Source organism: Myotis myotis, unplaced genomic scaffold (assembly GCF_014108235.1).
Source record: "Myotis myotis isolate mMyoMyo1 unplaced genomic scaffold, mMyoMyo1.p scaffold_m19_p_2, whole genome shotgun sequence".
NCBI lineage: Eukaryota > Metazoa > Chordata > Mammalia > Chiroptera > Vespertilionidae > Myotis > Myotis myotis.
The window spans coordinates 166,939,511-166,954,173 of NW_023416324.1; the positions used below are offsets into that span (position 1 = coordinate 166,939,511).

The 14,663-nt window shown below is 47.8% G+C and overlaps 1 protein-coding gene across 1 annotated transcript; it reads left to right on the forward strand.

Annotated features, from left to right (window-relative positions):
* The first annotated feature begins 8,315 nt into the window (after positions 1-8,315).
* LOC118676690 lies at positions 8,316-13,950 on the forward strand. Its single transcript, XM_036350956.1, is given in 3 exon segments — positions 8,316-13,425; positions 13,428-13,505; positions 13,814-13,950. Coding segments are annotated over 2 exon segments (4,440 nt in total). The 5' UTR covers positions 8,316-9,023; the 3' UTR covers positions 13,466-13,505; positions 13,814-13,950.
* The last annotated feature ends 713 nt before the right edge of the window (positions 13,951-14,663 follow it).

Genomic DNA, 14,663 nt, shown 5'->3' on the forward strand with positions numbered 1-14,663 from the left:
CTATTCTGGTACCAACAATAGCACATGGCCTCCTGTTGTCATGCTTAGAATTTTACCTCCAACTGGGAAGGGGAAAAGAAATTGAGAAAGAGAGAGCTAAGGTAAACTGTAACAGAGTATATGAAATATATGTATATATTTCTTATATATAATACTAGTGGCCCGGTGCATGAAATTCATGCATGAAGGGGGCTCCCTAAACCCAGCCTGCAACCTCTCTAATTGGGGACTCCCTGTGGGATCAGGCCTAAACCGGCAGTCGGACATCCCTCTCGCAATCCGGGACCGCTGACTCCTAACCACTCACCTGCCTGCCTGCCTGATCTCCCCTAACCACTCTGCCTGCTGGCCTGATTGCCCCAAACTTCCCCCCCTTCTGGTCTGATCACCCCTAATTGCCAACCCTGTTGGCCTGATCACCCCCAACTGCCCCCCCCCCCGTTGGCCTGATCACCCCCAACTGCCCCACCTGCCCACCTGATCACCCCCAACTGCCCCCTCCCCCCCTCCACACCGGCCTGCTTGCCCCTAACTGCCTCTGCCTTGGCCCTGCCACCATGGCTTTGTCTGGAAGGATGTCCGGTCTCCCAGAAGGTCTCCCGGTATAAGTAGCATATTACCCTTTTATTAGTATAATTTTTTTGGAATACATGCAAGTATTTGCCACGTCACTTGAAATTGAAGGTGTTGAAAATGAATTTAAAATAAGACAAATTCTATTTTCCACCATTGCCAATCATTATCAATTAAACATATATTGCCATGTAAAGCAGTGTTTTTAATATATTGAATTAATATTTTTTGTTTAGCAAAAGTTAAATTGATTGCAGTCTCCTTAGCATACTGGTATGTAAAATATGAGTAAAATGTGCTTGAAATTGAACTTCCAACCAGGCTACTAATTTTCTCATTGCTACATTATCCCAAGCCCACTATTATCTTTCAATTATTTCAGATACCTCAGAAAATAATTTTCCTCTTGATTTCAAACACCAACCTTGTATTCAGAAAATCTAGAGCTTCACTGATGGAGTGAAAAACATAGTGATGATCTACTAAGAACCCCTTTTTTATAACTGTATCTTTCTCATCAAATTGCTTATTAAAGGAATTATCACATTAATACCTTAGGCCCTAATCCAGGGGTGGGCAAACTTTTTGACTTGAGGGCCACAATGGGTTCTTAAACTGGACCGGAGGGCCGGAATAAAAGCATGGATGGAATGTTTGTGTGAACTAATATAAATTCAAAGTAAACATCAGTACATAAAAGGGTACAGTCTTTTTTTTTATTTTTAGTTTTATTTATTTCAAATGGGCCGGATCCGGCCTGCGGGCCGTAGTTTGCCCATGGCTGCCCTAATCAATGACCCCAATAATTTGGTTTAGAAGTGGGAATACATAGTGCAAGCCAGGTCAGAGTCACTCCTCTATGAGATTTTTAGTCTCTCGGTGGACTGAAAGGTTAGCATGTAAAAACATCATTAGTATTGGCAGCCATGTTTCCCAAAGTGTGTAGAAAGATGGTCAATTGTTAGAAGCCTTTTAAAACACACACATGTTTTTATTGATTTTAGAGAGAGAGAGAAACATTGAAGTTAGAAAGAAATATTGATCAGCTGCCTCCTTGCAGGCTTGTCCTCTACAACCCAGGCATGTGCCCTGATGAGAAATTGAATCTGTGACCATTTGGTGAATGGGATGATGCTCAACCAACTGAGCCACATCAGCCAAGGCTCAAACCCATCTGTAAAGAGAGTCAGTGAGGAGAGGTTGAAGGCATCCTGAGAATCTCAAGTCCCTGATTCCAGCTATTCCCGAAGCCAGTTATGGCTCTGTTGTCCCATCATTTTATAAGATACTTATGTATTCTTCAGATATAGTCTCATTTTGCTTAAGTCTTCTGAGGTTTTGTCAGTTATACCAAATAGAATCTCACACAGCTCCTTCTTATTAATTTGTATCTAATTACTAACAGTATCTATGGAACTAGACCAGGGGTGGGCAAACTTTTTGACTCGAGGGCCACAATGGGTTCTTAAACTGGACCGGAGGGCCAGAACAAAAGCATGGATGGAGTGTTTGTATGAACTAATATAAATTCAAAGTAAACATCATTACATAAAAGGGTATGGTCTTTTTTTTTTTTAGTTTTATTCATTTCAAACGGGCCGGATCCAGCCCGTGGGCTGTAGTTTGCCCACGGCTGAACTAGACTGAAATGCCAACTGATCCTATATAATAAAAGGCTAATATGCAAATTGACCCTAACGGCAGAACGACCAGAACAATCGCTCGACCAGTCACTATGAGGTGCACTGACCACCACTTGGTCCCTTTCCCTGGCCAGCAGGCTCCAATTGCCCAATGGTGAAAGGGAAGTGGGGTTGGGTGGGGGGGACACGGGTGGTGCCAGGTTAAGGCCCCTGCACCACCAGTCACTCCACACACAACCTGAAGTGGGGGCAGGGCTGGTGAGTGGGCGGAATGGCCAACCTCTTGGTTCCTCCCCCTGGCTGTCAGGCTCCGATCACCCAATAGTGAATGGGGAACTGGGGGTGGGTGGCAGTGGGGGGTGGGGCCGGCTGAGGGCAGCCGAGGAAGATGGCCCTGATTGCAGGACAGGCCTAGGAACAGTATCCACGCATGAATTTCGTGTGCCGGGCCTCTAGTATTATATAATACCCATGGTCTCTTCAGAATGAGCTTAAGAATGCAGTTGAAGACTGTAAAAACTAGTATACCAACAGCTTCTTACTTATCAATAAGTTCATAATTTGGAATATTGAGTTAACTTGGAATAGTGGCTATGAATACTCACACAGAAAGAAAAATACAGATATAGATGTGAATCTATGTGTGACACAAATGCATATCTCTTTAGGGGTGAAGAAAATAGCTTAGAAGTGGAAGTTTCCTTTAGAGGTCATCTCATTAATTTTCAATTTTTTTCTGATGAATAAACTGAGGCAAGAATAGAAAATTGGTTTATAGTAATTAGCAATATGGCTATGGATTTTTGACTTCTAAAGCAGTTCTTTATGGAATTCTCTGAAAAGAATACTAATTTGCTATATGACCTTTTCTCTCTGGGTCTCAGTTTGTCCTCTGTAAGCTGAGTGGCTTATACCAGATAATCACTACAGTTCACTCCAGCCCTAACAGTCTCTGACTCAATGTTTTATGATGCATACAATCATTATACAGTGTTCATATAATGTCAGAGGACTTTGAAAGTCTGGATTGAAATTCTACCTAGAAATGATAAAGTAAAACCTGAAAGAGGAGTAAAGCTAGTCCTGAAGGACAAAAACCCAGAAATGAAACACATTAAGACCAAAATGTAATTGATTTATTTGTTGGCAATTTACATGTTGAGTCTTTATAGGCTTTTTAGGAGTCATCTTGCCATTTACATCTGGCTTACAAATAGATTTTTCTATTTACTCTTTTGCATTTAGTCCAAGCACAATAGTTTCAATTAAAAACATATCAGAATCGGATTCAGAGAATAATTCAGTGAAGAACATTAGCATTGAGGATGAAATGTGTTATATTTTAAAAGGCTTAGCTAGAAAGATACTATTGAATTATTCATATCTTGAAGCAAGTTTTGGGGAGACTGTTAACAATCATGTGCTCCTGGGTAATATAGAAATTTCTATGACATTTTCAGAAAGACAAATTCAAACACACACATTTTATTGATAGACTTTGGTTCTAGGACTTATTATCTGTGTGTCCTTAAGCAAGTTACCCAATCCTTCTAAAACTCAACTTCCTTTTGTGTAAAATGGCAATACTATTTATACTTAATTCAAAGAGTTGTTTGCATTAAATGAGATAATATGTAAAAAAGAGCTTACCATAGGGGTGGGCATGTAGCAAGTTCAGTGGTTACTCCCAGTAGCAGGCTCTGTTGAAATATGACATTTAAACTGTAGATAACTTTGATAAATGAGAAAATCTTCAAGCAAGGTGGACTTCAGGTTTCAATTTGCATTCCCATAAATAAATGACCTTATTAAATCAAGTACATGAATCTTTAACAATGAATGGGAAGGTTTCAATGCAAAAATATATTTTTAGATCATTGAAAATAGCACTCAGTATCTAGTTTGCAGTTTACAGTACTTTCAGATATACATAAAAGTGTGTGTATAATTTTGATTTTTTTTTCCTTTTCACTAAATAGCCATATTGTTATTTCCACTCTTTAGATGAAGAAACTGATTTAGAGATTTGATGTTTGCATGGCTAGTGACTGGAAATCTGATTTTCTGACTACTTCTGGCATAGTGCTCCACTTAACAAATGTTTATTGAGCATTTATTAGGAACTAAGCACTGTGATGGGCACTAAGAGAGATCTACACTAATAAAAGAGAAAGATGGAAATTGACTGTACCTTCATGACACCCACCAGCCAATCAGGAGTGAGTTTGCAAATTAACCCAACAAAGATGGTGGGTTAATTTGCATACGCAGGCGCTGAGCAGCTGGGGGCAGGGCGGGATGCTTGTGTCATCTCCATGACGATGACACAGGCGTTCCCTATTGCCCCAGCCACTCAGGCCTCTGGGCAGCGTTGGAAGGCAGAAAGGCGGCTCCAGGCCTGAACAAAGGCAGAAAGGTGGGCTCTGGGCTGGAGCGAAGGCGGTGCTGGCAGCCAGAGGAAGGAAGGCCCATTCTTGCATGAATCTTTGTGCATCAGGTCTCTAATATATTATAATGTGTACCCATTGTTTTCTCATCCAGCACTTCTCCCTCCAACTCTCCTTTACAGGAACTTCCCAGAGTGTTCTGAGAACTGCTGCTATTCACCAAACCCTAAGCACAAGGTGACTGAGAGAGCTTCCATCTTAACCTCAGAGTCATAGTTCATGGGAGAGAGAGAATATGAATATGTGCATGCCCTGACCCGTGGGGCATGTAACGTGGGTACCGTGACGATTCCTGTAAGGGAATGAGAGGATAGGAGACGTGAAGAAATGGAGGCAAGACAAGATCCTGATCAAACCTCAAACTTTATTCTCACAGCGGCAGGATATATACTGTTTTAGGGAGGGGGGGTGGGTGGAGAAGCCTATTAGCTTATCAACAGGGTTGTAGCAGGCTCCGGTTGTGGCGGTAGTTGCTTCAGGGTATGAGATAATTGTCTTTAGCTGCTGACCAAACCTCAGGAAATACGTGGTTTCTGGTAACTAGGAGTTCCTACCAGAAACTTATTGTTCTTAAGATGGCTTTGTCTAGGCCAATATCTCTAATGGCTCCCAACATGTGCATGTATTTGTATTGTGTTTACTTTGAGGAGCAGGGACACCTGATGTTGCCTAATTCAAATTCTCTTCCTGAGAATCTGAACTTATAGGAGAGAAAGTTATCTGGGTATATGGATTAAAACATGTAGCATTTGGGAAATGCCTGCAGTCACATTCTGCCACTGAGGAGAGGAGGAAGCCTGGCTGAGTGAGTGGGAAAAACCAAGTAGAAATTCAGAAGCCAGTTGAGATAAGACAGAAGAGTCCTGGGGGTAACGTTCTAGTTGTTCTTGAGCCCAATTGCATTCTTGCTGTGTTTCATGATTCACTCCAGTGTAATTAGAATAAATATGCCTTTTGGTTAATTTAGAGTAATATTTTAGCTATGTGCAGTAAAGATTTAGAATTTATATCAACATTAACATTAAAGACACGAGGTCTCAGCTTCTTTGAGTATGAAGCCACCACTAGCATTTTCCAAATGGCTAATATTAGGCTAATTGCTTAAGAAGTACTGGGGAGCTTGTTAAGATACAGATTCTGAGCACCACTCCCACAGGTTCTCATTCAGGATGTCTGTTTGGCCTGAAAAAAAAATCTGTATTTTAACAAGACTTTAAAGTGATTCAGATTCACAGTCAGAATAGGAGAAACCTCTGGCAGAAATACTTTTATAAAGGCTTTGGGGACATGGCAATGTGACTGAAATATGGTGCATGTCATGACAATTATAATGCATCAGTTATATTGCAGTTTGAGCATTGATTGGATAATAAATTAAACATTTTCTCTTATGGGGTTACTATTGATACCGAATTTTTGGACTAAAACCCGGATTCTTTGTCCGCTGGAATCGAAGAATGAATCCATGGACAGAAAGTGGTATAGCAAAGGTGAAGATTTATTGAAGAACAAGTACAGACTCCCACATGAGGAGAGGGAAAGAGTCCCACAGAACTGACTCCCCAGTAGGGAGTGGGAAAAGGGTCCCACTGAGTTCTTTTTCCCCATGGCTTATAAAGGCTGCAGTTCCTGTGTCCTGATATCCCTTCTGATTGGTTAATATTTCCCTTCGAATTGGTTACTATAGTGATTCTTAAGGCCCTCCTCCCTCATAGTTCTTCCATTTCTCTGGGCTTTCTTCTTTTCCATCTGAATGAAGGGCTTCCTTCTCTTTATTTTGTAAATATAGACCTTTTCTGGCTACTTCCAGTTCCCTTGTCTTATGTAAATGCAACTGTTGCTTCTCCCTTGTCTTATGGAGATGTAACTGCACCTAGCTTCCTTGTGTTATGGAATTGTACCTTCTCCCAGTCTGCAGCCCTGCCCTTTTCCATGGACCCCAATTCTAAAAAATCCCTGAGCCTGCCTATGTTACACCAACATTCCTGCTTCACTATCTCTTTGATGTGTCAGAAGGAGGAGAAGAAGAGGCAATGCAGTCAGACTTGGGGTAAAAGGGTTTGGTGGAGAAGGGGAAGAACTGAAGATCCACATGGAAATGTTACACAGAAAAGGAGTACAGAGTGGTGGGTGGCAGGGGAAGTGGAGTGACTCCTGCCTGACTCACAGGGCAATCATAGCATTAGGCTAAGAAGTCATTTCCAGATCTTTGTGTCTCCTTCCTTGACCTGGCCTCTGCTGGGAAGGCAGTTCATAGATGTAGAGGATATTTCCCTGATTTTTAAAAAAATGAAATTCATTGGGGCAACATTGGTTAATAGGATCACATAGGTTTTGAGTATACATTTCTATGATAAAGGATCTGTATATTGCATTGTGTGTCCACCACCCAAAGTCAAGCCATCTTTTGTCATAATATATTTGACCCTTTTACTCCTAGCTTGAACCCCCTTCCCTCTGGTAACCACTCTATTATTGTCTGTGTCTACGAGTTTCAGTTTTATATCCCACATATGAATGAAATCATATGATTCTTAGCTTTTTCTCAGACTATCGCCCAGTGAGCATCATGGGAAGAATTACTTCCTACCCCCAAATTGACCCTGCTGTAATTTACATTTACCTCAATCTCTTTCAGAAATGCAGGTCATCAGCAATTCATAAGGCAGCTTTAACCACAATCAAGCTGCAAAGACACTCCTGAGTAGCTTTTCCATCTGAGAAACACAAACAGTTCCATCGATCTTACTAACACCCTGGAGGTAAGTGTGAGAACAATAAAAATGGTCTTGGGGGTGGAGCGGGGAGAAGGGATGCCTTAATGATTCTGTAGAGCTGTTTCCTGGATTTGCCAAAAAGCATTACTGGGAAATGCAAACTGGGTGTGGTTAAATTCTCAGTATTTGGGGATGTCACTGTAGGAAGAAAACTTAGAGATGATCCAGTCTGTAACTTTCAGAGCCCCAGAGAAAGGAAGGGACCTGTCTAGGTTCATACACCTGTAAGTGGCAGAGTCAAGACAACTATTTAGATCTCTGACACTGAGCTTAGTGTTCAACAAATGCTCCACAAGCAGCAAGGCATCGAACTGTGCACCCAAACAAAATTACTATGAGTAAAACTCATGACTGTGTATAAGGCATGAGAAGACAGCCAATATGAGAGATAGAATTATAGCAATAATTGTATTCGTCATCCTTGTCTGCAATAACAAAGTACCACAGTTCAGGTGATTTAACATAAATGTATTCCCCACAATTCTTGAAGTTGGGAAGTCCAAGATCCAGGTGCCAGTAAATCTGGTTCCTGGTGAGGATGCTTCTTTCTTGCAGACAGATGGCCACTTTCTTGCTGTGTCCTCACATGACAGGGAAGGAGGTGGGAGAGAAAGAGGCACACAGAGAGAGGGCAGAGTGATCACTCTGGTATTGTAAGGCCGCTGAAAAACCCCCCCCTTTCCCCCTGGACCAGCTTTTCCAGTAAGCTCTGGTTAATGTAAAGATTAAAGAGAACTTCCCCCTCCTGACCTTTCCCGTAAAGCTCTGGCGCCCTGATCTGGTCATAGCATAGTTATCTTATCACTCCTCGGGATCGGCCTGCGCATACCAGACCACCCTGGCCCCTTAGGAAATGAGTCAACTAATAACAAAGACCTGTCCCTGTAAAAGATGAGTTATGAGTTAACTGGTAACCCAGTTCCCTGTTTTCCGGCCACCTGCGTGTGGTTTTTGCCTTTATAAACCCGTGTTCTGCAATTGCTCGGGGCTCCAGTCAGCCAGCACTTCCCTCGGGTTGCTGCCTGTCTGGCTGCGAGTCCCTGCGCCGCGCTTGTAATAAAAAGAAACCTCTTGCTCTTGCATCAAGTTCTGGTCTCTGCGCTTGATTTGGGGCCGTCGCCTCTTCCGTCGGATACACCGGGGGTCCTGGGACCCTACATTTGGGGGCTCGTCCGGGATTTGGGGCGACCCCCCTTCAAGCGCCCAGATCGGTCTTGGAGGTAAGCAGACTCCGGAGTCGCTCAGTGTTCGTTCTGTCTTCTGTTCGTCCTCAGTTTCGGTTTTTCGGAACGGCAGGTTGCCGGCTCCGTAAGGAGACGGCTTCTCTGGTTGAAGGGTCTTCGACCAGAAAAACTGTCACCCTGGGGGACGCCCCAGGGACGGGTGGTGACCGGGAGGTCCTGGTCACTTCTGGCTGCCTGGCAACGGGCACTCGTGTGTCCGGCCAGACCAGCGTCAGGGAGGGATATCGTCCCTCAGCAGTCATTTTGTATCTGTGTAAATTCGTGTGGGTCCGGTGTCTCGTCGTGTCGCTTTTTGTTCTTTGTTTTTGTCTTCTGCTCCTCCTCTCCCATCCAGGTAACATGGGCCAAGGAAGCAGCACCCCTCTTTCTCTCACAGTGGCACATTGGAAGGACGTCCGGAGTCGGGGACTCAATCTTTCCGTCAGTGTTAAGAAGGGTCCTTGGCAGACTTTCTGTTCATCCGACTGGCCAGCCCTAGGCGTGGGATGGCCAGCGGACGGGACTTTTGACCTGTCTATTATTTTTGCAGTAAAGAATAAGGTGTTCCAATCAGGCCCGGCGGGCCATCCAGACCAGCAGCCGTATATTGTCGTCTGGCAGGACCTGGTCCAGAACCCTCCCTCTTGGCTGAAACCCTGGCTGCCATCCGGAACCTCCCGGGTTCTCGTGGCCCAGGCCCCTCCCGCCGCAGATCAGACGAAACGTCCCCTGGCAGATTCTCAAACCGATCTTCTCCTCTTGGACTCTCCACCCCCTTACCCCTCTCCTCTCCAGCCAGAGCCGCCGGAGAGACCGGAGCCTTCAGCACCTCCTCCCGCCCCTCCAACAGAGGGACCGGCCCAGGGAACCCGGAGTCAGAGGAGACATCCCGCGTCTCCAGATTCGACCGTAGCCTGCCCTCTCCGACCATACGGGCCTCCACCCCCCCGCGGAGACGATAATGAAACGGCTCCGCTCCAGCCACTCCAATACTGGCCCTTCTCCTCGGCAGACCTCTATAACTGGAAAACTAACCACCCTCCCTTTTCAGAGGATCCCCAGCGTCTAACGGGGCTGGTTGAGTCCCTTATGTTCTCTCACCAGCCCACTTGGGACGATTGTCAACAGCTTCTTCAGACTCTCTTTACTACAGAGGAAAGGGAGCGGATCCTCTTGGAGGCCCGGAAGAACGCCCCTGGCCCCGACGGCCGGCCGACTCTACTCCCTCATTTGGTGGATGCGGCCTTTCCTCTGGCCAGGCCGGACTGGGACTTCAACACGGCAGAAGGTAGGGAGCACCTGAAGGTCTACCGCCAGACACTAGTGGCCGGCCTCAGAGGGGCAGCTCGGCGCCCCACGAATTTGGCTAAGGTAAGAGAGGTCATACAGGGGCCCACTGAACCGCCTTCTGTTTTTCTCGAGCGATTAATGGAGGCGTTCAGACGGTACACCCCGTTTGACCCCACCTCGGAGGGGCAGAGGGCCTCAGTAGCTATGGCTTTCATAGGGCAGTCAGCATTAGATATTAAGAAAAAGCTGCAGAGGCTTGAGGGACTGCAGGATTTTACCCTCCAGGACTTAGTTAAAGAGGCAGAGAAAGTATACCACAAGAGGGAGACTGAGGAGGAGAAGGAGCAGCGGAGAGAGAGAGAGAGAGAGGAAAGGGAAGAGAAAAAAGAAAAAAGGGAAGAGAAAAGGCTAACCCGTATCTTGGCCGCAGCAATAGAAGGGAGTAAGCCACAGGAGAGAGGAAAAGAAAGACAGGCAGGGGCCCTGGGCAACAGGCCACCGTTAAGGAAGAATCAATGTGCTTATTGCAAGGAAGAAGGACATTGGAAGCGGGAGTGCCCGAAGAAGCTAGCGAAAAAGGCGCTGGCACTCCAGGAAGATAGTGATTGAAGAGGTCGGGGCTCGGACCCCCTCCCCGAGCCTAGGGTAACTCTTAAGGTGGAGGGGAAGCCTGTCAACTTCCTAGTGGATACAGGAGCCCAGTATTCAGTTCTTAAGAAACCGCTAGGGCCGGTCTCCCAGAAGACCTCCTGGGTAATAGGGGCAACGGGAAATGAACAATACTCATGGACTACCCGAAGAACAGTAGACTTAGGAGCGGGACGGGTAACCCACTCGTTTCTGGTCATCCCCGAGTGCCCTGCACCTCTGCTTGGGAGGGATCTGCTAACCAAAATGGGGGCCCAGATCACTTTCACCCCTCGGGGGCCGACCCTGACCCAGCATGGGGAACCAATTACCCTCTTGACACTTCAACTCGAAGATGAGCACCGGCTGTTTGAGGACAGAATTCAACAGAGTGAGGGGTTAGCGGAGTGGCTACATAAATACCCTAAGGCCTGGGCCGAGACTGCGGGGATGGGCCTGGCTGTCGAACGGCCCCCCGTAATAATAGAAATCAAGTCCTCTGCAACCCCGATTGCAGTGCGACAGTATCCCATGGCGAAAGAGGCCTGGAGGGGGATCAAGGTCCATATCCAACGCCTCTTGCACCTAGGGGTTTTGGTCAAATGCCACTCCCCGTGGAACACCCCACTCCTTCCAGTAAAGAAACCTGGAACTAATGACTACCGACCAGTGCAGGACTTAAGAGAGGTCAACAAGAGGGTGCAAGACATTCATCCCACGGTTCCCAATCCTTACAATCTCCTAAGTTCCATCCCTCCGTCTCACGTGTGGTATTCAGTTTTAGACCTAAAGGATGCCTTCTTCTGCCTACGGTTACATCCCGCCAGTCAAAACATCTTCGCCTTTGAATGGAGAGACCCAGACTCGGGGATAACGGGGCAGCTGACCTGGACCCGGCTTCCCCAAGGATTTAAGAATTCTCCCACCATCTTCGATGAGGCCCTTCACCAAGACCTGGCTGCCTTCCGCGCTGACCACCCGCACGTCACTCTTCTCCAGTACGTAGATGACCTCCTCCTCGCAGGAGCCACTAAAGAGGACTGTGAAGCAGGTACCGGGGCTTTGCTCTTAGAACTCTCTCGCCTAGGATACCGGGTCTCGGCCAAGAAAGCACAGATATGTCAGCGGAGGGTAACATATTTGGGATATGCCCTAGAGGAGGGGAAGAGATGGCTCACTGAGGCCCGGAAGAGCACGGTTACCCAGATTCCCAGGCCACAGACCCCCCGACAGGTCCGCGAGTTCTTGGGAACAGCTGGATTCTGCCGCCTCTGGATTCCGGGTTTTGCAACCCTGGCAGAGCCCCTCTACCCGCTGACAAAACAAGGGAATCCCTTCGAATGGGGGGAGACTCATCAAAAGGCCTTTGACAACATCAAAAAGGCCCTCCTCTCTGCTCCGGCATTGGCCTTACCAGATGTGGCCAAGCCTTTTACTCTGTTCATAGACGAGAGGAAGGGGATAGCCAGGGGGGTCCTAACTCAGACTTTAGGCCCATGGAAAAGGCCAGTGGCCTACTTATCCAAGAGGTTAGACCCCGTGGCTAGAGGGTGGCCAGGCTGTTTGAGAGCAATCGCAGCCACTGCCCTGCTCGTGAAGGATGCAGACAAGCTTACTTTGGGGCAGAAACTGACTGTAGTGGCCCCACATACCCTCGAGAGCATTATCCGGCAACCGCCGGACCGGTGGATGTCCAATGCTCGGATGACCCACTACCAGAGTCTCCTGCTAAACGAAGATCGGGTCCATTTCGGGGCCCCGGTGGCCCTCAATCCGGCAACCCTATTGCCGGAAGTAGATCCTGAGGGGAAAGAAGTTCTACACTCGTGTCGCGACATCCTAGCAGAAGAGACAGGGCCAAGGAAAGACCTTAAGGACTCTCCCCTGTCGGGACCTCAGCTCACCTGGTTCACAGATGGCAGCAGCTACCTCTATGAAGGTAAGAGGGTAGCAGGTGCAGCTGTAGTTGATCGGGACCGGACTATTTGGGCTAGTAGCCTGCCCGAAGGGACTTCAGCCCAGAAGGCTGAATTAATCGCATTAACCCAGGCCCTCAGACTTGCAGAAGGCAGCCGAGCTAATATTTATACTGACAGTCGTTATGCTTTTGCCACTGCTCATGTGCACGGGGCCATATACCGTCAGAGAGGTCTCCTCACTTCGGCAGGAAAAGAAATTAAGAATAAACAAGAGATTCTTGACCTCCTAGAGGCTGTCCATGCCCCACGGGAAGTAGCTATCATCCACTGTCCCGGCCATCAAAAAGGGACCTCAGAGATAGCCGTGGGAAACAGGAAAGCGGATACTGAGGCGAGACAAGCCGCTCTTGGGCCCCGGCTACTTACGCTTGCTGTCGGTCCCGCGGTATCCCAGCCAGAGGCCCTCCTCTACACCCCAGAGGAAGAGGAAGACCTGTTTAAAAGGCCAGAAAAATACCACAAGGACGAACTCGGGGTTTGGAGGACCACGGGGGACAAGATGGTAGTGCCAAGGGAAGCGGCCACCGCCTACCTCCAACAGCTACATCGCCTCACTCACCTGGGGGCCAAACACCTCAGCTCCACCAGCCGGGCCACTGGACATTATGTCAAAGGACTCGATCGCCTCTCAGAGGAAGTAGTCAGACAATGCAAGGCATGCCAGCTAGTAAACATACACCCATCCCAGGTCGGGACGGGACAGAGACTCAGGGGAGACCGGCCCGGGAGTTACTGGGAGGTGGATTTTACAGAAGTGAAGCCCGCCCGATACGGTTATAAATATCTTTTAGTTTTCATAGATACCTTCTCAGGTTGGGTAGAAGCCTTCCCTACCAAAAGAGAAACTGCAACTGTGGTCGCCAAGAAGATCTTAGAAGACATCTTTCCACGGTTTGGAATTCCTAAGGTAATTGGATCAGACAACGGTCCAGCTTTTGTTGCCCAGGTAAGTCAGGGAATGGCCAAGATACTAGGGGCGGATTGGAAATTACATTGTGCTTACAGGCCCCAGAGTTCAGGTCAGGTAGAAAGAATGAATAGAACATTAAAAGAGGCTATGACTAAATTGTCCTTAGAGACTGGCGTGGCAGACTGGACGGTCCTCCTTCCCTTTGCCCTTTTCCGCGCGCGAAACACCCCAGGCCCCTTGGGGGTGACACCGTTCGAGGTTCTGTTTGGGGCCCCTCCGCCCCTGTCCGCTGACCCATGGTCTGTGCCCACAGACACTCATACCCCTCAATCCCTGCTTGCCAGGCTGAAGGCTCTCGAGACTGTCCAAAAGGAGGTGTGGACCCCCCTGGCTGCCCTCTACCAACCAGGAGAACTACAGATTCCCCACCAGTTCCAGGTTGGGGACTTCGTCTACATCAGACGCCATCGAGCTGCCAACCTCGAGCCGAGGTGGAAGGGACCCCACCTGGTATTGCTGACAACCCCAACAGCGGTCAAGGTAGACGGTGTAGCTGCTTGGATCCACGCCTCCCACGTCAAGCGAGCACCCCCTTCAGATGACACCTACCATGGATGGGCTGCAGAGAAGACAGACAACCCTCTCAAGCTACGGATTCGCCGCTGCCCTCCTCCTGCTGAGCCTGCCGCTGATAAGTAGCAACCCCCATGCCCCAAAAAGACTAACTTGGAGGGTAATGTCCCCCCACACTGGACAGACTGCTTGGTCAACCACCAGCGTAGCCCCGCCAGGGACCTGGTGGCCGGATCTAACACCAGATCTCTGTGCCATGGCTGCAGGGCATACACTGTGGGACATACCAAAGCTTAGCATAGACGACACCAAGAAAACAATTCAGGGACCAAGAAGGCCAACTGGCGCGCGGGAGGGGAGCTGGGTTGCCGATGCAGGTCTATGCCGAAACCAACAGACCCGTGAGCGTCTTTCGAGAACCTTGTTCTATGTGTGCCCTAAAGATAGGCAGGGACACAGAAAGAATTGTGGGTCTGAACAAGAGTATTTCTGTGCCAGATGGGGATGTGAGACGACTGGTACTGGATACTGGGTTGAAGGGCCCCCTGCGTGGGACCTCATCCAGGTTAAGAGGCCAAGGGAAGGTAGCTACAGGAGGCTCTGGGGGGGTTGGATCAACAC